General features: G+C 39.9%; 1 protein-coding gene across 3 annotated transcripts in view; it reads right to left on the reverse strand.

Moving 5' to 3' along the window:
• Nucleotides 1-26,901, reverse strand: part of LOC124723151 (transmembrane and coiled-coil domain-containing protein 4-like) — a 130,511-nt gene that overhangs the window by 74,710 nt on the left and 28,900 nt on the right. For all 3 annotated transcript variants that reach the window (XM_047248343.1, XM_047248342.1, XM_047248341.1), the window contains 2 exons: nucleotides 21,505-21,637; nucleotides 4,356-4,597 (listed from right to left, as the gene is read on the reverse strand). In XM_047248343.1, coding sequence (XP_047104299.1) covers nucleotides 4,356-4,597; nucleotides 21,505-21,637 — 375 coding nt within the window. The remainder of the gene's footprint in view (nucleotides 1-4,355; nucleotides 4,598-21,504; nucleotides 21,638-26,901) is intronic.

Consider the following 26,901-nt stretch of genomic DNA (forward strand, 5'->3'; position numbering starts at 1 on the left):
AATTTACAGTATCATATTAAACTCTAATTTGCTCAAACATTAATTTTCTTTAGGCATGATCTCACCCAAATCACTACACAGTCTTTGGAACATATGTAACGGACAGAGATACAGACAGCTATAATGTACATGCAGACAAAACATAGGGGTATCTGTTGAGAGGTGAGACAAACATATGGTTCCTGAAGAGCGGCAGGATTCAGTAGTTGCAGGGGCGACAGTCTGGATGATTGACTGATATGATCTTGTAAAATGGACCAAAACAGCCTTGCTGTGCCGGTACTGGAATGGCTGAAAGCAAGAGGAAACTGCAGCCATAATTTTTCCCAAGGACATGCTGCTCTACTGTATGGTTAAACGATGATGGGATCTTCTTAGGTAAAATATTCAGAGGTAAAATAATCCCCCATCCAGATCTCCATGTGGAGAACTACTCAGGAGGATGATGCCAACAAAACTAGCATTCTATGAATTGGAGCATGAAATGTTAGATCCTTAAATTTGGCAGGTAAGTTAGAAAAGTTAAGACTGGAAATGGATACCTTAAAGTTATATACAACAAGAATTAGTGAAGGATTGCGGCAGGAGGAACAGGACTTCTGGTCTGGTGAATACAGGGTTATAAATACAAAATCAATAGGGGTAATGCAGGAGTAGCTTTAATGATGAATAAAAAAATATGAATGCAGGTAAGCTACTATGAACAGTGTAATGAATGTGTTATTGTTGCCATGACAGACATGAAGCCAACACTCACCACGGTAGTACAAGTTCATATGCAAACTAGCTCTGCAGATAATTAGCAGACTGAAGAAATGTATGATGAGAAAAAAGAAATCATTCAGATAGTTAGGGGACACAAAAATTTAGTAGTAAAGGGAGACTGGAATTTGTTAGTAGGAAGAGGAAGAGAAGGAAAAGCAGTAGATGAATCTGGACTGGGGGTATGGAATGAAAGAGGAAGTCACCTGGTAGAATTTTACATGAGCCTAATTTAATCATCACTTACACTTGGTTTAAGAATCATGAAAGATGGTTGTATACGTGGAATAGACCTGGGGACACTGGAACATTTCAGATTGATTATACACTCCTGGAAATGGAAAAAAGAACACATTGACATCTGTGTGTCAGACCCACCATACTTGCTCCGGACACTGCGAGAGGGCTGTACAAGCAATGATCACACGCACGGCACAGCGGACACACCAGGAACCGCGGTGTTGGCCGTCGAATGGCGCTAGCTGCGCAGCATTTGTGCACCGCCGCCGTCAGTGTCAGCCAGTTTGCCGTGTCATACGGAGCTCCATCGCAGTCTATAACACTGGTAGCATGCCGCGACAGCGTGGACGTGAACCGTATGTGCAGTTGACGGACTTTGAGCGAGGGCGTATAGTGGGCATGCGGGAGGCCGGGTGGACGTACCGCCGAATTGCTCAACACGTGGGGCGTGAGGTCTCCACAGTACATCGATGTTGTCGCCAGTGGTCGGCGGAAGGTGCACGTGCCCGTCGACCTGGGACCGGACCGCAGCGACGCACGGGTGCACGCCAAGACCGTAGGATCCTACGCAGTGCCGTAGGGGACCGCACCGCCACTTCCCAGCAAATTAGGGACACTGTTGCTCCTGGGGTATCGGCGAGGACCATTCGCAACCGTCTCCATGAAGCTGGGCTACGGTCCCGCACACCGTTAGGCCGTCTTCCGCTCACGCCCCAACATCGTGCAGCCCGCCTCCAGTGGTGTCGCGACAGGCGTGAATGGAGGGACGAATGGAGACGTGTCGTCTTCAGCGATGAGAGTCGCTTCTGCCTTGGTGCCAATGATGGTCGTATGCGCGTTTGGCGACGTGCAGGTGAGCGCCACAATCAGGACTGCATACGACCGAGGCACACAGGGCCAACACCCGGCATCATGGTGTGGGGAGCGATCTCCTACACTAGCCGTACACCACTGGTGATCGTCGAGGGGACACTGAATAGTGCACGGTACATCCAAACCGTCATCGAACCCATCGTTCTACCATTCCTAGACCGGCAAGGGAACTTGCTGTTCCAACAGGACAATGCACGTCCGCATGTATCCCGTGCCACCCAACGTGCTCTAGAAGGTGTAAGTCAACTACCCTGGCCAGCAAGATCTCCGGATCTGTCCCCCATTGAGCATGTTTGGGACTGGATGAAGCGTCGTCTCACGCGGTCTGCACGTCCAGCACGAACGCTGGTCCAACTGAGGCGCCAGGTGGAAATGGCATGGCAAGCCGTTCCACAGGACTACATCCAGCATCTCTACAATCGTCTCCATGGGAGAATAGCAGCCTGCATTGCTGCGAAAGGTGGATATACACTGTACTAGTGCCGACATTGTGCATGCTCTGTTGCCTGTGTCTATGTGCCTGTAGTTCTGTCAGTGTGATCATGTGATGTATCTGACACCAGGAATGTGTCAATAAAGTTTCCCCTTCCCGGGACAATGAATTCACGGTGTTCTTATTTCAATTTCCAGGAGTGTATAATGGTAAGACACAGATTTCATAACCTAATTTTAAATTGTAAGACGTTTCCCTGGGAAGATGCGGACTCTGACCACTAAGTATTGGTTACGAACTGATGATTAAAATTGAAGAAATTGCTAAAAGGTAAAAAATTATGGAGATGGGACCTGGATAAGTTGAAAGAACCAAAGGTTTTTGAAAGTTTCAGTGGCAGAATTAGGCAACAACAGACAAGAACACGGAAACGGAATATAGTAGAAGATGAATGGAGAGTTTTGAGAGACGATATAGTGAAGGCAGCAGAGGATCAAACAGGCCTAGCAGAAATTGTCAGATAACACAGGAAATATTGAATTTAAGTGATGACAGGAGAAAATATAAAAATGCAGTAAATGAAGCATACAAAAGGGAGTAAAAACCAAAGAATACTTTGGAATACAAAATAAAGTTAAGAGAGAATCAATAAAAGCTTTGAGGTTTGCCATTGACATAGTAATTCTGTCAGAGACAGCAAAGGACTTGGAAGGTGAGCTGAATGGAATGGAATGGAGCATGGTCAAATCAAATCAGGTGATGACGAGGGGATTAGATTTAGAAATGAGACAAAGTAGTACGTGAGTTTTGCTATTTGGACAGCAAAATAATTGATTATAGCCAAAGTAGATAGGATATAAAATGCAGACTTGCAATGGCAAGAAAAGTGTTTCTGAAGAAGTGTTAGGAAGTCTTTTCTGAAAGTACTTGTATGGAGTGTAGTCATGTATGTATGTAAAACAGGGGTGATAAACAGTTTACACAAGAGAATAAAAGCTTCTGAAATATGGTGGTACAGAAGGATGATGAATATTAGACAGGTGGATCATGTAATAATGAAGAGGAAATGAACAGAATTGAGGAGAAAAGAAAATTGTGGCACAACCAGACTAGAAGAAAGGATCAGTTGACAGGACACATTCTGAGACATCAAGGGATCACAAATTTAGTACTGGAGAGAAGTGGGGCAGCAAAAATTGTAGAGGGAGACCCAAAGATGAATATAGTACACAGATGTTGAAGGATGTAGGTTGCAGTAGTTATTTGGAGATGAAGAGGCCTGTAGAGCATACAGCAGAAAATCATATTACATTTCATCTCACAGATTAATACAGGGTAGTCTTGTGATTACCATTATTTCCTTTCTAGTGTCTCACGCATAGTTTTGTATGACTATTGCCATTTATCCAATTCCTCAGATGTTCTGGATTCTCTAGGGGTTATATAAACTTTGTTACTCTCATTGGACTCTATTTACTGGTTCATATTTACTGCCACAGTAGTCTCATTGTACAGTCCACTTATTTTCACTGTGGCTCCATAAATATCTGCTCCTGTAGATACAAAACAATTTCATACGCTCTAATTTATTATTTGGAGATAAGCTCTAGATATTCATTTATCTATTAAGAGTGTTTCTACAAATATTACTATATTCATCTTCCCTAACTTCACACGTCTTACTGAGACAGGCAGTTTCCCCTTCCATCCGTGTCTTCAGTCCAGAACCATTTCCATACAGAGGGTCCAATGAATTAATTCTTGCATTTACATAACAAATGACTGAATGCCCCAACTGCCATTTAGTACCTAGGTATTCCCGTGGTAATTTGTGAAATTCTAGCCATAGTTTGCCCTCCTCATAAATTATTTTTAGGCAGACATCAAATACACCAATATGAACCATTTCACATTTTCACTATAGTACAACCAATTTCTTTCTTTCAGTAGGTACAAAAACAATGTCTATATTCTATTTTGTATTTCAGTATAGCATTTAAAACTTCACATCTTTTCCATTTTTATTACTTTAGAGATTTATTATTACCTGTAAGTCCTGCTCCTGCTAGTCCAAAAAGAGACCCAATGACAGCTGCCCCTGCTGCTGACCCAATAGCTGCCGCACTTGCACCCCCAAGAATTGTTCCAACACCTGCTCCTATAAGTGGTGCTGCCAAACCTCCACTCAATCCAAGTAGTGTACCACCACCAATTGTTGCCAAACCTATCATCATGTAACGTTTATATTTCTTACTCTGATGTCGTTGTTTCGCTTCTTCCACCTGTTCCCTGAAACAAGTACCATCATGAAACTTGGAATTTTGCATATGTGACACAAAACGAGCCAACAGAGGAACGAATGTTGGACTTTTGGATTTGCGGTGTTGATTCTTGCCCATATGGCCGTAGTCATATACTGACTAATCACCAAAGCAAGGATAATTAAAGTAAACAGCCAAGAAGACCTAATTAAAGTTGCAAAAAAGTGAGAGTATGAGAAACTGGATTTACAAAATAAAATTAATTAAAAGCCCAGGCTTTTCTGTTATGTTACAAAGGCAAATTATGCAGTAGACACTCATGATGAACCATAAGTTTTTTTTTATTTTCTTCCATAGCCATCACAGTTGTGACAATAGTCATTTCTCTGTAATGACTAGTTTTGGAGCATTATGTACATTTTCAAACAATAACCTTAAACGTAGTAAGTGTGATCATACAGTCCACAGATGTAGATATGAGTAATCAAATGTTCATATTCAATGTTAGAAATCATTACATGAATACAAAATGTTATACTTCATGTGAGTATAACTATGGTTTCCTTCCAACTGAATGTAGCAAACTGTTTCAATTGGTCCACAGGTACCACGCCAATACCCCCAAACATAATAGGTAACCCATCCCAAGTGTAATTGTTACACTGTATGACACCGACCACTGATGATATATGGAGTAAGTGCAAAATTTGTGTATCTGAGAATACAATAACCAACATTATAATAAACTAAAATAAAAATGTGGTGCAAATTTTGCAGATGGTCTGGGGATGGCTATCTAGCCAAAATGTATCCATAACAATAAAAACCACCAAACTATTATAGCAGCAATTTGGATTTCATTAGATAATGTTCAGTGAAGGTTCACATCCATCTTGACAGCAAAATACTGCTGAAACTGCCACTGTGTCAAGGACCCAGAGTAATTTCTCAAAAAATCCCCAGATACGTAGTCATTGTTGAAGTCAGTGTTTACTGTCACACCAAGCAATGTTAACCTGCTGATCAGTGGCACTGAGACTATCATTGCTAGAAATTTGGGAGAGTTCTGTAATGAATAATAAGCCTATGCAGATTCCATAATAAACAAAAAGCCTCTACGCAGATTCCAGGAGGGGGCAACAGCCCCCTTTTGCTCCCCCCTCTCCTTTTGCAGACACCTATGCTACTCCCATAAGCCCATTCCTCCTGTTTCAAAAGGTTCCAGGGAATGACACATTTTACTGTAACGTCCCTCCAACATGTCCGCTTGATACTAACTCAGCTTCCTCATTTCCCTAAGTACATTACCCATTCCTACACCAGGAGAAGGAACTCATGAATCCTTGGAATAATTTCTCTCTTGGGTGTATCTACTGATTATTTGGAAGGCAATGAAACAATATGAGCAAATGAGAAGGTTCTTCCTTCCACCATGCCCCATCTGTCATAGTGCTTTCAGTATTGTATAGTTTTACACCATGAATTTGTTTGTCAGGCAAATCCTGAATATACAGCCAGAGAAAATTACTCAGTAGTCTACTCAGGTTCACCAGTGCAAACTGCGGTGGTTCTTTAAAACATCCTCAAAAGATGCTTTAAAACATAACATTGCAAACTCTATTTTAAGTTAAATTTCTAACAACTTTGTACTTGTCAAGAAGCCAAGGTGGATATTTCATCCAGCCTTGATGTAATACATTAATATCTGCCACATCCAATTCTATTAGATTAATCTCCAGGTTAGAATCTCTCTCTCTCTCTCTCTCTCTCTCTCTCTCTCTCTCTCTCAAGCACCCGTGCCAAAGCCTTCTTCAGGAAACACACACACACACACACACACACACACACACACACACACACACACACACACACACTCTTATCTTGGGCAGCTTGGACTGGAATGGCATTCTGGTCCAAGCTGCTGGAGATGCCCATCTCGTGTGTGTGTGTGTGTGTGTGTGTGTGTGTGTGTGTGTTTTCTTTTTCTGAAGAAGGCTTTGGCCAAAAACTAAATGTAACAGCCTTTTCATTGTGCCTGTCTGTAACTGTGTGTGTCATCTTAATGGTGAGTAGATTAAGGAAAGCTCTTCACATACATTACAGTAGGCTTCTTTGCTCGTAAGCGGTCATTAAGATAATGCGCCCTAAACAGTCAAGCAACTTTATGATGAGCATGTTCCTGACATACAAAGATGATATAATACATATATAATAGCTGCATCATGAGGGCATGCTGCTTGACATAAAGTAGCAGCTTACTAGACTTACTAGCCTCTGTGTAAAGGGTGGGAACAGGATAGATCACCAACACCTAAGACTCCAACCTAATTCTCTCATGGTGAACTACATCAAGGACTATCAGATTGGATGACCAATTAAATCCACACACCATGTAACCACAATAAAATTGAGACATTACAAAGGTTCTATAAAACTGCATAAATGAGTTTGGTCTTCTGCACATATCTTGTCAATGACATATTTTAAAATGGGGCATGCTTTGAGGGATTATGCTTGCAGAGCCTGGCTAGCAAATTCATCATCCAAAGTGACACTTTGAAATCTTATATCATTAAAATTTAGAACTGTGTTTCTGTTCTCATTTCAGCAATGATAAATAGTTATTTAAATAAACAAATATTTAATATAAAAGTTTTTGAGTTGGTGTAATAAGTATAAAATAATTTCTCCTAGGCCCATACCAGTTCCTAACCTCACACAGTTAGCCTGAAAATTTATGATTATGAATTTCTAATAGCTAGGAAAATACACTGTCCAGCCAGATTAATGCGACCATCTGTCAAAAGCCTGAATAACCAACTTTTGCAGTGCAGACCACTACGAGACATGCAGTAAATGTGTCAATGAGGTTCTGGAAGGTACCGACAGAGATGTGGAGCCATGCTGACTCCAATGCCGTGGCCAGCTGCTTCTTGGTAGAGGATCCATGGTGCGAACAGCCCAAATGAGGTGATCCCACAGATTCTCAATTGGGTTTGAATCTGGGGAGTTTAGTGGTCAGAGGAGTGTGATAAACTCATCCTAGTGCTCTTCGAATCATGCAGGGTATTCTGCGAGCTGTGCAAAACATTATACTGTCCTTATGGTAGATGCCGTCATGCTGAGAAAAAACAAACTGCATGTAGGACTTCATCCAAATTAGACAACACACATTCACACAAGTGACAAATGCCAGACTGGCCTCAGCGGCCAGACACAGTGGTCATGTTTGTGTGAGTTGCTTCTGCGCAAACGTGTTTGTGTAAGTTGTTTAATTCAGAGGAACACCTTCTGGCCGAAAGCTTAGTCGTATAACAGTCTTTTGGTTGTGCCTATCTCTGACTCAACATCTCTACTACATGGTGAGTAGCAATACATCCTTTTTATAATACTGTTGTTATCCCATCCTGGATTTTCCATTGTTTGAAACTGCATGTAGGGGTGGACATGGTCCCCAAGAATAGATGGATACTTAGGTTGCTCTGTGGTGAATTCCAGAATGAAGAGATCACTCACGGACTGCCACGAAAGCATTCCCCAGATCATAATACTCCCTTCTCTGGCCAGGACCGCTCCAATGACTGTTGCAGGGTGTTTGCTTTCTGACAGTTCACACTGTACATGTCAATGACCATCTGTCCAGTGAAGCATAAAAAATCATTCATCTGAAAAAGCTTCCTGTCACCACTACGTGGACATGCAGTTGCAATGTTGGCATGTTGACAGTGGCATACGGTGATCTGCTCTAAGTAAAAATAAAGTTTACAAGTGATGCAAGATCTTCCAAGATGGCCGAGAAGATGCTAATGACGAACCTGCTCTGGACACCCCAGCACATCAACAACAGATGATAACATCGAAGATGTGAAGAAAATTGTTTTGGAAAATCATCGAATTACCATAAGAGAAGTTGCTGAGGTTGTTGGCGTATCGGTTGGCTCATGTTGTGCAATTTTTTTTTAGATGTTTTGGGCAATGAGATATGTGTCAGTGAAGTTTGTTCCAAAACTTCTCAATTTTGAGCAGAAGAACCATCACATGAGAGTCACTCAGGAGCTCTTGAATGATGTCAATGATGATTCTGATTTGCTCAAAAGGGCCATAACCGGTGACGAAACATGGGTTTATGGTTATTATGTGAAAACCAAAGCCCAATGTATGAATCCTGGAGAGCCAAGACCGAAAAAAGCATGCCAAGTTCGATCAAATATCAAAGTTTTGCTCACTGTTGTTTTTGTTTTTTTTCCAATTACCGTGGTATAGTGCATCATGAATTTTTGCCTCAAGGTCATATGGTCAATAAGGCATATTACCTTGAAGTTATGTGCTGTCTGCAAGAAGCAATATGCAAAAAATGTCCAGAATTGTGGAAAACAATTCAAGGTTTTTGCATCATGACAATGCACCTGTTCATTCACTGTTGCTTGTGAGAGATTTTTTGGTCAAAAAAGACACGACAATCAAGCCTCAGTCACCATATTCACCGGATTTGGTCCCCCGAGAGAGACCTATGAAAGGATGAAGATTCTCAACGATTGAGGAAATAAAAACTGCATCGCAGGAAGTACTCAATGCTGTACCAAAAAGTCCTTAAGAGAAGTGCTTCGAAGATTGCAAGAAGCATTGACACAAGTGTATTGTATCTGAGGGGGATTACTTTGAAGGGGACAGCATGAATATCGATGAATAAATAAATATTTTTCACAGAAATATAAAGTTACCTTACTTTTTGAACACACCTCGCATACCCTCCACTGCAAGTGCTGCTGCCTACCATCTGTGAATGTTTATTGCACATTTAATCAAACATAGGCAGTGGTAACATTAATGTGTAATTGTAAGATTTATAATGAAAAATGTTGGGCGCATACAACATATAAATAGTTATGAGGTGAACTATTCATGCATCAGTTATGTATAGCATGCATCCCACTTTTTTCATTATAAATCTTACAAGTATTTTCACACCCTTTAAAAGTTCTCACTAATTTTCAGGATTATGGGCATCTGAGGTTAGGAATCTGTATGGGGGTTAAGAGAAATTATTTTATACTTTTTAGCCTGATTTAAAATGTGTTAGACTAAACATTTTGAAGAGATTATAAGAGAGACTGGATGACCAGTCATGGGCTGTCAACAGTAGTTAGCCAAATGTGAACAGTAGGACAACAAGAAGAGGAACACAGACAATGGAAACAGCATGGCACGATAAAGTACAAATATATAATCCAAGAGCAAAAACCAACAATGTAGCAAAATAGCAGAGCAAATCAATTGTGTGTAATAAGAACAATACAAGGGCACAGTGAATACAGAACTGAAGGGGGAGCCATGGTGGGGCTTGCTTTATATGGTGGCCATGGGTGCTAACTGGCCAGCAAGGTTGGTGTGGCACTATGAGACCAGTGCTGCAGAGGTGATTTTATCATTCGCAGATGTAGAAGTCCAACTAATGGGTGTCATTGAGTTCTATGCATATCACCTGGAACGCGTTCTGATACTACTTGCGTCACATCCCAGTCCTCCACGGCAGCCGAGGTGTTGGGCCTTACCAACCCTTTTCACCTCTAGTCCCACCCCAACTTCTACGGGAGCTACATGGATCAGGTAGACAAAAAAAAGTTCATATTGCACATTGCATTCTCATCCAGTTCTGAGCTATGTTTAAAATTGCAGGTTTCTATCTCATCAGGAAGTAAGTTTGAAATCTGCTGAAGAAATTGCACGGGATGAATAGACAGACAAGAAAATGAACTAATAAAAATGTTAAAAATGTAAAAGTTGAAAAGAAAAATCTTCCACCCATAATGAGCACTGAATGGGGCTCCTTATTGTGGATATCAGTCTATTAACACCTATTGCACTCATGGGCACACTTCAAACGTGTTGTAGCGGATTCTGTCATGAGCTAGCAATTTCAATTTCATTACTGGCTGAACTTATGTGCCAACTGCTCCTTATAGTAGTTATGCTATGAAGGCAAAAACCTAGATCCCGGTTGGTACAGGCAGTAATTTGAGTGAACTATTCTGTCATGGTTGGGGTAATGTCTCTCTTGCTGGTTTGAATAATACATTTTCCTATTATAGCATTACCAAGCACTTTACACCCCTCCATGAATCTCTCATGATGGTCTTCACACCAAATGAAGACTTTGTGGAATAATTTATGAAGTTTTGGAATTCCTGCCATAGTCTCATCTTGTTCTCCTTAATAACACAATGGCACTGTATCCAACTCAACTGGAAGTCTCAATAGCAGTTGATGTGCACTTGAAAGTTCACAGAGCCAGAGGCCTGTTCCTGACTGAAAATGGAACTGACTGGCTTCTGAACTGTGTTGATTATTTTGACAGAGGACATTTTGTTGTACACCCTGAGCTGAACTTCAAAAGCATTTATTTTACAGACCAGTAATCTGGCATACAGCCCATCATCAGTGGGATATACTGTACACATCTACAACAAATAAACATGGGTAACAAGATGCTGGTGATAATATCCTCTACCAGTACTACACAGTAGGATTTGGCCCATGTTCAAAAGACACCTGCTGATAGGCTCAACAGGCTCCCAATATCTCAGCACCTAGAGCAGGTGGCAGCAGAGCCCAAAAGCATATTATTGTTGTTGTGGTCTTCATTCTGATGAAAGTTTTCACACTAGTCTATTCTGGGCAAGTCTCTCCATTTCTGCGTACCTAGTGTAACCTACTATTAGGACACCCTATGACACAGTCACACTCCCTTCTCAAATACAGCTTCCTTTTCATGCCTGATTCATGTAACTGCAGTCTGGTTTCTGCACATTTTGTAGATATCCTTTACCTTCCCTTGTTTTGCCCCTGGTACCTTCTGAATTTCAAAGAAAATATTCAAGATAAGGTTTTCAAAAATTTTTGGAAAATCTACAAATGGTATGAACACATATTTGCCTTCTTAAACCTATCTTTCTCTGGAACTCAGACTGATTTTGCCTCAGGTCAGATTTTTCAGTAAATAATTAGTGTCATTATTTAGCAACCAAGTCTTAGTTCAGTAATATTTGCACCTGTCACTATCTGCCTTTTTTTGGACTGGAATTCTTAGCCTCCTTTAAGTACAGGTATTTCATTTGTCTCATATCTGGCATACCAGGTGGGAAAGTTTTGTCATGGCTAACTCTTCCAACAATTTAAATAATTCCAAGGGAATGGCATTTATCTCATGGACCTCATTTCAACTTACATCTTTGAGTGTACTGTCAAATTCTTTTAGCAGTACACATCCTGCAAATAATCTTTATTTACTCTTTTTCCCTTCTTGTAATACTGTCTTCAAATTTGTTTCCCTTGTATAGGTATCCTATTATGTACTACTTCCTCCTTTCACCTTCCAGGCTTCCACTCTTTATTTAGTACTAGCTGGCCATTTGATCCCTTAATAATCATGATTCTTCTGTTTCCACCAAACCTCTCTCTATTTTTCCTTTGGTCACACCTATATTTCCCATAGTCATGGATACTACTTCTGCTTTGTATTTCTTCTCTAGCCATTCCTACTTTGCCATTTTGACCTTTACAATATTCTCAGTTTTCAGATGTATGTATACCCTTCTGCCCACTTTATATTTTCTCCTTTCATCAGATAAATCCAATATTGTTTGAACCTTTACTGCCTTCACTATTTCATCTCTCAAAGCCTTTCATCAGATAAATTCAATATTGTTTGAGCCTTTACTGCCTTCACTATTTCATCTCTCAAAGATACCTGTTTATCTTCTGTTGTATACCTTTCTCCACTTTCTGTCAACTGTTGTCTTATGCCCCCTTTTAAATTTTTAACAACTTCTGGTTCTTTCAATTTATCCAGGTCCTCTCTCCTTAATTTCCTACCTTTCCCAGTTTCTTCAGTTTTGATCTGTAACTTATATACAACAGATTATGGTCAGAGTCTTCATCTGCCTCTGGAAATATCTCATTGTATCGACCCTCAACACATCTACATCTCTTTTTAAATTTTGTAACCAACACACCAGATAATGGGATCTAACACTCCATGCTCTGGCTTGGAGGATGTCAGCATTTTAGTGCATTAAAATTCACACATAGGAGGAATGGGCAGGAGATCTGTACAGTTAGTTTTGTGAAAGCTTCATAGTTTATTTATTCATGAGAGTACAGATATGGGGAATATCCACCCTTGTGATGCACTTGCATCAACACAGCCACAACTATTCAGTTGGTGGTGCGGGGAGAGCTGAGGTGTGGTATTATTTCCGTTATGGTAGTCGTCTCTGTGCGGACTGCATAAAGTCATTACAGACACATGTAAAATAATTTAAAACATATTTTCTTGTAAACACAAGCACAAGGGTGCACCTTGTGTTACAAGAATGAGTTCTTTCACCTGTTCCTTCATCCCATTTACATTCCTTAGCAAAACAGGAGCACATGTAGTAGTGAGATTTTATTTTGTTTTCCTCCATATCTTTTTTTGGGGTAGGATCCTGTGACAGTGAGCATTTTTAGCATTTGTAAAAGGATCATACTGATTCCCCAAGCAAAAGTCATTTGTACTTTTATTTTCACCTATTTTTCCACGCAAGACTAGTGAAACACAATCTGATGTCTTCACACTAGTCCTTAAAGTACTTTAGCTCTTCCTTACACATTTTTCGATAATGGGGATGGAGGAGATGAAATGGCAGCAGCCAAATTTCTTAACTTTTCTATGTGTGCTGTAGGTGTCAACATGTTGTTTGTGAAATATACTTGTCTGCAACTAGACATCTGACTTTGACGAAATTTCACTGTATAATTACATGGGTGTAGTTATTGTTTAAGTATGCAGTTATGTTTCTTAAATATCTAAAAGCTATCCAACGCCACCTACACAAAGTACTGCATTTGATTTGATTTTATTGCAAGTTAACCACTGCAATGCAGTTGCAAGAAAAAGAATGCTGGATTCATTTTTTAACTCTACAGTGAGCAATCCTTCCTGTTAAACATAATTTTAGTTATCTGTATTTTTGTAGCTTCAGAGTATGATAAATATCTTGTGACTATAGCGTCTTTAGTTACATTTTCCCCCACATGTGCCTGACAGTCATGACTTCCAACACAATTATTACTAAAACAGTTCTCACAAATGTGTAGGGTTGGACACATGGTTTCATCTTAATGAGAAAATTGACTGCAGAACATGCTGGTGTATACACAGCACTGACAATCTATGGTATGCCACTGGATTAGGAACGAAGTCTCATTTTATAATGAACCCTGCCATTTTACAAGCAAGCAACAATAGAGAACTGATGTACAGTATAAATGCAGTTTAAAATTCTCACTGTTCTTTTTTTTTTTTTTACATCCCTAAAGACTTGAGACTTAAGAGAGGACAAGTTGCAATTCAGACATTACTAGTAACTTAGTACCCATGTTCATTTTTTTGTTCTGCCAGGTGGACAAAACATGGTTGTTTCCACCTAAAACATATCATTTCTAATTCATATGTCTAACTCCAACTAACTGTAGGCTGCAGTAGGTACTGGGAGATGATGAAACTTGCACAGGATAGAGTAGCATGGAGAGCTGCATCAAACCAGTCTCAGGACTGAAGACCACAACAACTCCAATGCAGCTTCTGTGCTTTGAAAGCCTTTATGCATGAGGGCATAATGAAATTTTCTGAGCCTGGTAATGAACAACTGTAAAAAGAATGGCCCTTCTTCACCCAATCCACTATTTCCAGTATTTCTCCAGTGAGGAGCTCCCAACATGAAAAGTGATTCTGCAAGGTATCCAAATTCCACGACCTCTAAACCTTCTCCAACCACAAATTTCTGATCATTCAGATATAAGTGCCAACTCTGGTTAACAGTACGGACATTTCAAAAATTTTTACTTCAGATCTCTCAGTTTTGATACTGTGGCACCCTTCTGGGTTTGTGATTCATTCTCATGAAAGGGCATTCTTTTCTTTCACAATACAGGACTCATCTCTATCATTTTTCTTCCAGCTGATCAGGAACACTTGTGTAGTTAGTCTTTCCCAGTTACTGTTTCACCTTCTGCAAAATAATCAATAAGAAGTTTCTCTTTCATGTAACCCTTTTGTGCATATCAGGGAAAACATAGCCAAGTGTCAAACTAATAATTCTATACAGAGCGTAACTTTGAGGACAGAGTTCCTTACACCACAATAAGAAAAAACGCCTATGAGCACTTATTCAATAGAAGATGTGTGTTTCACAGTAATGATGATGAGCAACTGCTCATAGTTCTTAAAGTGTGCGAAGTATTCATTTTAGAGTCAATGTTTAATGAACTTTTTTCCTTGTTTTGGTCCATACTACCTCCTCCCAAAATATGGAAAGTAAAGAGCTTGCAGTCAAAGAGATGTGTTTCAGAGTATCAAAGATGAATAAGTGGTCATAGCTCTTAAGGTATTCATTTTCCAGCCCATGTTTACAAGACAGGTTTTCCTTTTTTTGTGTAAGGAACTTGTCATTGAAGTCTGTAAAGGGAATTTAGCTACACACCATACTGATTCATGGTCCAAGAGCTAATTTGCATTTGTACTGGGTGGTTAAAATTAAGCTTTCCCTATTTAACACATTGTAACACAGAAACTAATTGCCATAGAAGTACCAAACTTGGTAGCATAATTTTCACGGGCATGGAGAAGAGAAATAATGCAGAATCAACTGAAAGGCTTTTAATGTGCTGCTATGGTACATCATACCATTACATACTGGTACCATTACTGCTACAAAAGGGGTTCAATATAGCACCCATTAGTGTCCAGAAGAGTCTGAAAGTGCAGGGTTGCATTCTGAACAGCAGAATGAAGCATATCCATAGGTATGCTACCTTCATATCAGCACATGTATGAATGTTCCCCTGGTAACCCCTGTCCTTCAGGTAGCCCCACAACCAGAAACCACCGGGAGTGAGATCAAGTGATCGTGCCAGCCAAGCATTTTGAAACGATCAACTGATATTTTGATCACTTCCAAATGTGTTTTGGAGAAGCAGGTGAACTTCACAAGCAACATGCGTTGAGGCCCCATCTTGCATGGAAACTGTTGAGTTCAATGCGTCTCTCACCTGTAGGGTGGGTACGACATGCTGGCAAAGCATATTGCAGTAATGATGGCCAGTCACACTGCATGTCTTTGGTCCTTGAGTGCCAACCTATTCAAAAAAAGAATGGGCCAATGATGGACCTAGCTGTGAAGCCACACCATACAGTGACACGTTCATCATACAGAGGAACTTCATGCACAGTGACTGGAGGTGAAAATCCCCACACTCAGCAATTCCATGTGTTCACCTCACCCATCAAAGAAAAATTACCTTCGCCTGTCCATAGGATGGTCCAGGGCCAGCCCTCATCAACTTCAGTCCTTGCGAGAAAGTGGAGGGTGAAGTCAACATGTTGTCGTGTGTCCTGTGGTGCAAGCTGCTGTATGACGCGGATCTTGTATGGATACCGTTTGAGAATGGTTCGAAGCACCTCGTGTACATTGGACCACAGGATATTCAACTGTCATGACACACCATGTGAACTGCCTGATGATCGGAAATTGCATGCAGCACTGTCCGCCATAGCAACAGCGATTTCATCAGCCACCTGTGGTGCAACCAGTCATCAGCCTCTTCCCGGAACGACGTCCAATTCTCTTGTTGATTCGAACTTCTTCATCATGCTGTGCACACAGCACATGGAGAAAGATGACCCTTCTGTAATCCTTTCAGCCAGCGATATTCTCAAAGTGCAGCTTCAGCATTACTCTCATTTTGATAATAGAGTTTCACCAATAGTGCCCTACTCCTTTTGTCCAAGCTCATGTTGACATGTCAACAAGTGCAATGCAACTGGTCAGGTGTGTGTGAGTATGAATCACGATGACTGATCAGAGCACCTGGTGGCCATAGTTGAACTCAACAATGGTGCTGTGATGCATGGAAATCGTGCACCCCATACTCTGGACATTAATGCTATTAAGTTCGGTACTTGTACAGTAATTAGTTTCCATCTTATAACGTGTTAAATAGGGAAAGTTTAATTATAACCACCTGGTATTTACCACGGAAAGACAAACAAAAAAACTCAAAACTGCATTTTCTATCAAAAAACATACTTCAGCTGTAATGCATACTACACAATTAAAGATTCCTTAGAAAACTCAGAGTAGTGGTTAATAGGGAAAGGGGAAATTACAACACCCTATTGCATTACAACACATGGTCACAATGCAAAGCTTTTACACCCTGAGAACAAATTTCTTACACCTTTATCTGATATGTGTAGCAATTTCCACATGTTATGACTTGTAGAATCAAGCAAAAATACTGAAACAATCCTCATGGTGACAGTTTGTTCAAGAAATTGCTAACATGATCATGCTAATCAAAATAAACACACATACAAAATCAAATTAGCATGTCATGCATGTGTTTACTTAGACACCTTACATATGTTATAAGAAACATTCTCAGTCTAGAATAATGCAGGAATTGCCTTAAAATAACCAAATATGGGAAAACAAATTGTATTTATCTTGGCGACACAAAGCTTTGTCTTCTCATTGAAGTTTAAAATGACCTGTTGCACTATGGCAGTCACAATATTACACAAGGCAGCTGCCATATGGAAGCTGGGAACTCACACAACTGTTGCAGTCCAGAGTGACACAGAAAAATGATGTAGTTGAGCCACAACTAATTTAAAACTGAACCCGCATGATCGCGTGGGCCAGGATGGAAAGAGATATACGGAGGTCAGACAAACATATGGAAACACTACGAGAAATGCAATGTCCTCAACACATTGCAAGTGTCACATGTGGTCAGAAAAGTGTTCTGTGTAGTCTTGAGTGCATTATGTTGGACCTAAGTGAATATAAACATGCAAATTGTTGGTGCTCATATCATGGGTGCTTCTATAACAAAGGTAGCTGAAGTGTTTGTTGCCTCAAGAGGTACTGTACCAAAAGTTATACCGCATACTGGGAAAGCGGGAACATCTGCTAAGTCACAACGCGAAATAATGTGTGTGCTGACAGACTGTGGTGGATGGTTATTGAAGAGGATAGTGACAAAAAGTAAGAGGACAACAGCTGCACAAGTCACTGCTGAACTGAATGTCACACTCGTGAATCCTGTCAGAACCAAAACAACCTGAAGGGAGCTCCATACGCAAGAAACTGCACAGCAAACTGGAATTCCAAAACCACTCATCAGTGATGCAAATACCCATAACAGATAAACACGGTGCCAAAACCATAAAACCTGAATTACGAAGCAATGGAAGAATGTCATCTGGTCAGATGATCCTTGTTTCGCACTGTTTCAAACTTCTGGCCAAGTTTATGTCCCATGAGTGAAATAAGTAGGGGTTTGGTGATTATTTGGGCAGCCATATCATAGTATTCCCTGGACTGCCAATGATTATGTGACCATTTTGGCTGAACAGGTCCATCCCACGATACAATGTTCATTCCTCAATGGCGATGCTGTGTTCCAAAATGGCAGGCCCCCTGTTCACACAGCTTGCATCATAGAGAACTGGTTTTGTGAGCACAAGGATGAATTATCGCATCCCCCCTGCCACCACTCATCAGATCTCAAAATTACTGAGCCTTCGTGGTCTACTTTGGAGAGGAGGGTGTGTAATCATCCACCACCTCCATCATCATTACCTAAACTTGCCATTATTTTGAAGGAAGAATGGTATAAAATTCTCTTGAAAACCATACAGGACCTACATTTATCCAGTCTGATATCACTGGAAGCTGTTCTGAATGCCAACAAGCTTCATCATTGTCTAAGGAATGGTAATATGTTGTGTTTTTATGTTTCCACATTTCTGCCAATGCTTGGGGTTGCGTGTTTGTCTGAGTGGAGTCAGTTATCTGAACAGACTGGAGGGAGAGCAAGAGGCATAACAGGATGTCTGTGGTCCAAGAGTCACCTGTGTCAATAGTGGGTGCAGTGACAGACTCTTGTTTTGAGGTAGTGCGTTTGTTAACACACTCACATATTAGGGAAGATGGAGTTGGCTCTATCTGGTCATCCCGATTTAGGTTTTCTGAATCATTTCAGGCAAATGTTTGCACAATTCTTTCAGCAAGGCCTCAAACAACTACCTGTCTTATCCTCACAAAAACACACTTAAATATTCTACATATACATATATTTTGAATTAGATGTTTCATTATATTATGGCAACAAATCCTATAGCACTGTAAGATGATCCCTGGATGAATATATAAATAAAATAAAAAACATTCTAGGAAACACTAGTCACAGCCTTCCTGGAAGATAAAACTGATTTCTCCCTTTCTGCTTCACGGCCACCCACTTCAAACCTGACTTTTTTACACTCTTGTTTCTGGCATGAAGTGGTAATCAAGCAAGTCACAAAATCAACAGGACTCTTCCTAAATGGCCCAAAAATTTCGGACTCATTTAGCACAATTGGTGAGATTCTGCAACATGGTGTTGTAGATTTCATAATGACTTGGTTGTTAATTTCATTATTGGTCAAACTGAAGTGCTAACTGCTCCTTACATAAATTCTTCTCTGAAGATAAGGAGTTGTATCCTGACTGGTAGAGGCTGTAATTTGATTGAAATTCTCTGGCATGACTGACATGATGCCCTTCTCACTGGTCTTTGCTGAAAAATTGTTTTTGGATTTGTTTTTAGTCAACAATAAATGTCACACTGGATATTTATGATCTCAGCAGTTTTGTGCCCTTAAGAAAAAATATGTTACACCTATTGTGCACAAAGCTTTCTCATACATAATTATTCATTAAATGTACTATGGTCTTTCTTTTTATAGACATATAACATAATACATTTCATAAATCTTTGATTACTGATTGTCCAGAATCACCACCATACAATTCATCTCTTCTCTTGGGCTGATCAGTGTATGCCAGAAAACAATATGCAATTTGTGTCCACACTAATGCAATACACTTTGATTGTTATACTCAAACTAGTTTTAGCTTTTATTCTGAAAAACACACAAAATACAGAATGACACACAGGAATAATTTTGTATATTGTTGTTACTAAGTCCATGTGGATATGTTCAAACACTTTTCCCTCTACCTTCCCAGACATGTCACCAGACTTATAACTGTTCTCTCTCCTCATATGGCATGCAGTCTGCAACATGAACACTTATTGTGACTGCTATTTACGACAGATAACTTTTATATTAAAAAACTGCAAATCAAGAAACAGTGAGATGTGTAGGTGAATTCTGAGAAAACATAATATTTTTGCAAACCTGTTGTTAGACGGGTTCAAATAATTCAACAGATTTTGAAATGTGCAGAGCAGCAGGTAACTAATCTACTATTGTCACACAAAAAAACCATGCATGCCTGCATTTTTAGGTATCTATTTGTCAAGGTATATTAGTAGATGACAGTTTTTCAATCTTAACTTGTGTTATTGCACTGTGACAAGTTTCACCAAAATCTATCACCTAAGTGGTAGCAAGCAGTTAATTTTCAAAAGATGTGTTTTGCACTTTCCCAGAAAATGTCATCTATAAAAATTAATACAAAATAAATGAGACTAATGCTGCAAAAAAGTCCACACATATCTGCACTCATTGCTTCTATGGTTCAAAACTATTTCCAGAGGCACCTACTTTGCCTTCAGTCATAATGTGAGAACATGGCCGTAGTAAACTCCTCAACCAGGGCCAGTTCAAGAACATTTTCCCACCCAAGACTTATCATTTGGTGCCCTCCCCTCTTCTCTCTTCCCCCCCCCCCCCCCCCTCCCTGTACGCTTTCACCCGTGGCAGTTTTAATTACTAACTGTGATACATCCTGCATGGAAAACTTACAGTTGGGGCCCCTCCGGCAGCCTCTCTCAGCCTGTTACCCCAAGTGGTGGCTTGGGTCACTTGAGCCTTACACCGGCTCTGTCCACTGCACTGCACTTATTTTTTTCTGAAACTTGTCACAGATAAGGACACAGTTCAAGGTTTAAAAAAAGGTTGCATGCTAACATGCTCTGACAGATCCTTAATAATGTGAATGGTATAATTTATTTGTGTTATTGTAAAATATGAGGGTAATCTCAAAAGTAAGGTCTCCTATTTTTTTGTAAGTACATAGACCTGTTTATTTCTACGATGGTTTACGTAAGTTCACAGCTTGAACATTTAGCTATTTTTCGACATAATCACCATTTCTGTTGATGCATTTTTGTAGACACTGTGGCAGTTTTTTGTATGCCCATGTCATACCAGCTTGCCACCATGCTGTTTAGAAAGTTATGAACCTCTTCTTTCACCTCGACGTTGGAGCTGAATCACTGGGACCACAATTAATGCTGACAGGTACTGTGAGACTCTGAAAAAAACTCAAACGGGCAATTCAGAACCAGAGAACAGGAATGTTGAACAAGGGCGTACACATTCTCCATGACAACGCTCGCCCACACATTGCTCGGCAAACTGTTGCTCTCCTGCAACAGTTTCAGTGGAAATAATCATCCACCCACCCTATAGTCCTGACTTGGCGCCCAGTGACTATCAGGGCGGTAAGCTGATATGACATGGGCACACAAAAACTGCCACAGTGTCTACAAAAATGCATTGACAGAAAATGTGATTATGTTGAAAAATAGCTAAATGTTCAAGCTGTAAACTGATGTAAACCACTATAGAAATAAACAGGTCTATGTACCTACAAAAAAATAGGAGACCTTACTTTTGGGATTACCCTCGTAAACATACAGGTTTCATTTTTGTCACTGTGAACAGAGAGTACTACTATTTCAGGAACTTATACTATAAATCTTTTCCATCCACAATCAACTTACTTGGATTAACTGCTGCAACATTAAACTAAAAAATAAAAAAAAGCCGAACATTATCATAATTAAACTAACAGAATGCAACAGTGTACATACTCAGACATTCCTCTGAACTCTTCAGTAAAGCACTCGACAACAGCTTCCTCACACTCATCAACAATCTGTTGGGGAACCATAAGCTCAGCAGCAACATGACGAATAAGAACACGCATCCTTGCATCGTATTCCCCTGAAATTACAAAACAAGTAGTATCTACAATTTAATACACTATAGCTGCACAGCAACCACCCAAGTTATTAAAATACTACGTACATTAAAATCATCATTGGTTAGGTGGAGTGTCTATTCAAACTTACCATCTGCTCCTTGAAAAGCATGTGAGAGATGACACATAGTCCCATACCCATCATAACCTTAAACTGCTGTCAGACATAAACAACATCTACACAGGTCAAGCCCCCACACTGTTCACTGATGAATTGTGTGCTGCCATGCACTATCACTTTACCTGTTATACCATCAAATCATTATTTCCATAACAATTAAGAAATAATCATAAATGTCCATCCCACACTCACAATATTATTATTTACATCCCTTCGCAAGGTTGACTCCAATAAAGACCTTCATCCTTTTGGAAATTACCACATTCAACAGTACCTTAAAGTCAATTACAGTGATTTTGTCAGAGTTGTTGCCATATCTGTTTGCTCTATTGGAACCTATTGTTATTCATCCCCCAAGCAACAGAGAGTTTTCATATAAAATTGAGTATTGCCTGTTTCAGTTTCAGACCCTATATAACCTTCCCTTACTTTCTGCAAACAGTTTTGCATCACTTTCAAAGATTTAACTTGTCTACCACTAACAATGTCTACACTGTCCATCTCTTTACCATAGTTTTCAGAAACGTGGATGTAGCCTGTCACAGTAGGCTCACTATCTCATCAGTACATTCACTTTCTTGAAATACCCATTTGGTCTCAGTTGCAAATATCCTTTGGGCCTGCAGTAACAAAAACTTCCATTTCACCACTATCCCTTTCCTTTTTCCCCATAATGTACTTTATTTACCCTCAATTTTACTCCCGAACAAACCAGTCTTATAACAGATGCTGCTGTTCCCTGCATCCTCTTACATTCTCTCCATTCCTGTAGTTTGTTGCTTTCCTCCCCCAAAATTCTGTCATTTCTAATTGCTGACCTATCTAGTCTTCCTTGGTTCCTACCTTCCATAACACTCAAGTAAACCATTCAAAGTCTCACTGGTTGCATCTAGGTTTGGGTGTGAGCATTCCATTCTTCACCCATAACAGAAAAAAAAGAAAATACTTGCTGAATATAACCCTAATTTTGTGAATGTATTTCATTTGCTCATGACTCCTGCATTAAAGAATTTGATAGGCTATTATTGTTAGAGCTGCATACTTTTCAACTTGGATTTTCCACCATCATGAAATTTTGCAATATCTTCAAAGTATATGGGTGAGTCCCATTTGAATGCAGCATGGGAGCTTGAGGACAGGATATCACGTCTGTCTTCTCACAAGTGCCCTTCTCAGGAGTCATTGCGTTCATAGATAGCAGTTTGTCTCATATTATGAAAGTATTTCAGTGCACATTTGATGTCCTTTATATGTTTTTGCAACAGACATAAGCCATAGTTTGATACAGTCATAAGTTCAACTCCTCTTTCCTTGAGATAATATATCTGTAGAAAACATAACAGTATATTCAAACTTTCCGACAGATTACAAGTGAGTCTTAGAAACAATTCAATTCTAGATACTTGCTCATAAAAGGCAGCAATCTTCTGACTGAGCAATCTGAGTAAGTACAACAAGTAATTTCAGCCCATCAGGACATTTCCTATACCCTTTCGTGCCCACCATACCCCCTCTTCCAGCAGTCATATGCTGGCAAGAAACCAGCAGAAACTACACTGAGGTGACAAGTCATGGGACACCTCCCAGTACTGCATTGGATCTCTTTTGCTCAGCATTGTGCAGCAATTTGACATGTCATGGAATCAACATGTCATTGGAAGTGCCTTCATAAATACTGAGTCATGCTGCCTCTATAGGTAAAGTCCTATGATAGCGATATGCACATATTCAGGTGGCGGTAGTACCGCATACATAAGTTATAAAAGAGCAGTGCATTCGCAAAGCGGTTATCTGTACTCAGGGGATTCATGTGAAAAGGTTTCCGACATGATTATGTCTGCATGACAGGAATTAACAGCCTTTGAATGCAGAATGGTAGTTGGAGCTAGATACATGGGACATTCCATTTTGGAAATCATTAGGGAACTGAATATTCCAAAATGCACAGTGTCAAGAGTGTGCCAAGAATACCAAATTTCAGGCATTACCTCTCGGCATGGACAGTGTAGTGGCCAACGGCCTTCACTTAACAGCTTAACAACTGAGAGCAGCGGCATTTGCGTAGAGTTGTCAATGGGGGGGGGGGGGGGGGGGGGGGGATCCCACACTGCATGAAATAATTGTAGAAATTAATGTGGGACACACATTGAATGAATCCGTTAGGACAGCATGGCAAAATTTGGTGTCAATGGGCTATGGCAGCAGACAACTGATGCAGGTGCCTTCGCTAACAGAATGACATCACCAGCAGTGCCTCTCCTAGGCTCGTGAACAGACCAGTCGGACCGTAGACAACTGGAAACTGTGGCCTGGACAGATGAGTCACAATTTGAGTTGGTAAGAGCTGATGGTAGAGTTCAAGTGTGCTGCAGACCTCACAAAGCCATGGACCTAAGTTGTCAACAAGCCATGGTTCAAGTTGGTGGTGTCTCCACAATGGTGTGGGCTGTATTTACATGGAATGGACTAGGTTCTCTGGTCCAAATGAACTGATCATTGACTGGAAACAGTTATGTTTGGCTACTTGAAGACCATTTTCAGCCATTCATGGACTTCACATTCCAAAACAACGATGTCATGTCACCGGCCAAAATTGATTGTGACTGGTTTGAAGAACATTCTTGACAATTTTAGTGAATGATTCAGCCACCTAGATGACCCGACATGAATCACACTGAACATTTATGGGACATAATTTAGAGGTCAGCTTGTGCAGAAAAACCAGCACTGGCAACACTTTCGAAATTCTGGACATCTACAGGGGCAGCATTGTTGAATATTTCTGCAGGGGACTTCTAACAACTTGCTGAGTCCATGCCACATCAAGTTGCTGCACTACATCGGGCAAAAGGAAGTCCAACATGATATTTGGAGGTCTCCTAGACTTTTGTCACCTCAGTGTAATGTTCTAGTGTTGTACCTTCCTATATCTACTACATTATGATTATAGTTCACTCCTGTCACCAATACTATCTTCATTCCACAATGCCTCCTCAGATGAAAAGTCATTATGTGCTGAAAGCCACAATACCATTTAGTCATTCACTGTCACTAGCTGCCACTACAGTCACTTAATTCACATTTTTCTTTCCTAGAATGTCAGTGCAAAAACTCGAAGTGCAATATCAAGAGTGCTACATTCACATCTTCTCATAGTAACAGCATAGGGCTTTTATTTCCTACCAAAGACTGCCATGAGAATGATGGCATTGTGAATACTGCAAGCACAGCTCAATTGCACGAGTTGTTGTTCCTCATACTATTATTAGCAGTATTTGTTTTTACATATCATAGATGTCTGGACCTTTTTTATAGTGGATGGCTTGGGAGATAAGTATATCACAAAGAAAACAAGTGGATAAATTAAACATTATCAGAGTTTAGGAAAAGCAACCAAAACACCAACATGGCTTGTTTCTATAGTATTTCAGCTTTCTTTCTTCCCAAACTAATATAAAATGTACCACTCAGAGAAAAAATGAAAGAAAGTAAGTAATCTTGCACTCAAAAAAAGTTCTGAATGAACATGGAAACTGCATTAGGTTCCCAAAGTGCAGATAGTCCTGAAAATGCCACAATAGCCAAAAATTATATAAAATCCAAGACCAGTTGGAAGTGAAAACAAGTACTACCGAAGGGCTTTTACTTGTTGACCTCAGCAAAGTAAAGCATCACAAATATTTCCAAACATGCAACAACTGTTGGAACTACACTACTGCATCATTACCATTCCAGTATGCAACAATACCTGGGCAGTTATGGTACACTAAGAATAAACAATCAATTCCCTTGGCACACAATGTGCTTTCAGCCAAAAGAACTTTGTGAAAATGCATATAAATCCAAACACAATTTTCTGAAATGCCAACCTGCACAAAATGTAACACAGTGCTTCCACTTCAGTAATGTTTTCCTGTAAACTACTAGAGCTGAATGGCTACAGCATCTTTTTCAATAAATGCTTCATAGTTCTAACCTATTTCATGTATTAGGTTTTCTACAAGTAAGAACTAAATTACAAAAACTTCAGTAAGTATAGAATTTTTATAGTATCAGAAAAGCCTTGGTGGAATATACACAATAGAATAAATAAAAATAACCAATCACCACACAATAAATGTACTGAATAGTCGGTACATAATGGAACTTAGGATTTGAGCAGGCACTCAAGGTCATGTTGGACTTCTGGGACGGGATTCTATAAAAGGGTTTATATGTCAATGTGTAAAATAGTTGACTGAGATCTTCTGCCATGTAATAATTATGGCTCATCACAATAACAGTGGAGTTTCTCTCTGCAGCAAAAAAGGTGTGGTCATAAAGTTTTGAGACTGCAGATGGTTTCTCCTTCATCCATAATAAGGATTTTCTTACTGGAAAGGGGCCTTGGTAAGGAAAATGAGGTAAAGTAGAAGGTAAGGAATTCCTGGAAGGTTATCATCATGGAGCAATCATGTGGAAATGAACAATCTGGGATGTGACAGGAAATCAGAACACCGAAGGTGGATAGGTGTTACATGCGGTTAAAATACATATGATCAACTGAATTAGAGATAGTCATTGTGTAGGAGAGAATACTCATCACCAGAGCAAATGGAATAGTTTCATCACATCAATGGGATGCTATCACACCTCGTGCTGGGTAGTTGCAGGACGTATAAGATGTATAGTATGAGCACATTCCATCCTGGCCAAATTTTTAGAGTTAAAAGCATGGACACACCCAATTCCGGGGTTGTGCAGTCACTGTGCATTTCAAATGTCATCATGTCAAGGAAGTAATGTGAGTACTTTGATTTGGTTTAACAGCTGTGGGCAACAAGATACTGAGGACAGGGCTTGCAATCAGTGATCATAGATTATAAAAATGGATAAACAAGCCACAGTACAGGAAATCACTTGTTAATTCAATGCTGGATGTCAACTGATGGACAGCCAAACCACGTAAAGCTCAAGTCAGAGCAGTGTGGAGCTTAACACCAGCAGCTCACTATTCATATACATTATTTAGTTTAGTAATATTTTTGCATTCTTCTGGGTAGAAGTTAAGAGTATCTGCTTATTTATCTGTTTTTGGTTGTGTTATTTATTTCGTTGTAAATGACT

Source organism: Schistocerca piceifrons, chromosome X, assembly GCF_021461385.2.
Source record: "Schistocerca piceifrons isolate TAMUIC-IGC-003096 chromosome X, iqSchPice1.1, whole genome shotgun sequence".
Taxonomy (NCBI): Eukaryota; Metazoa; Arthropoda; class Insecta; order Orthoptera; family Acrididae; genus Schistocerca; species Schistocerca piceifrons.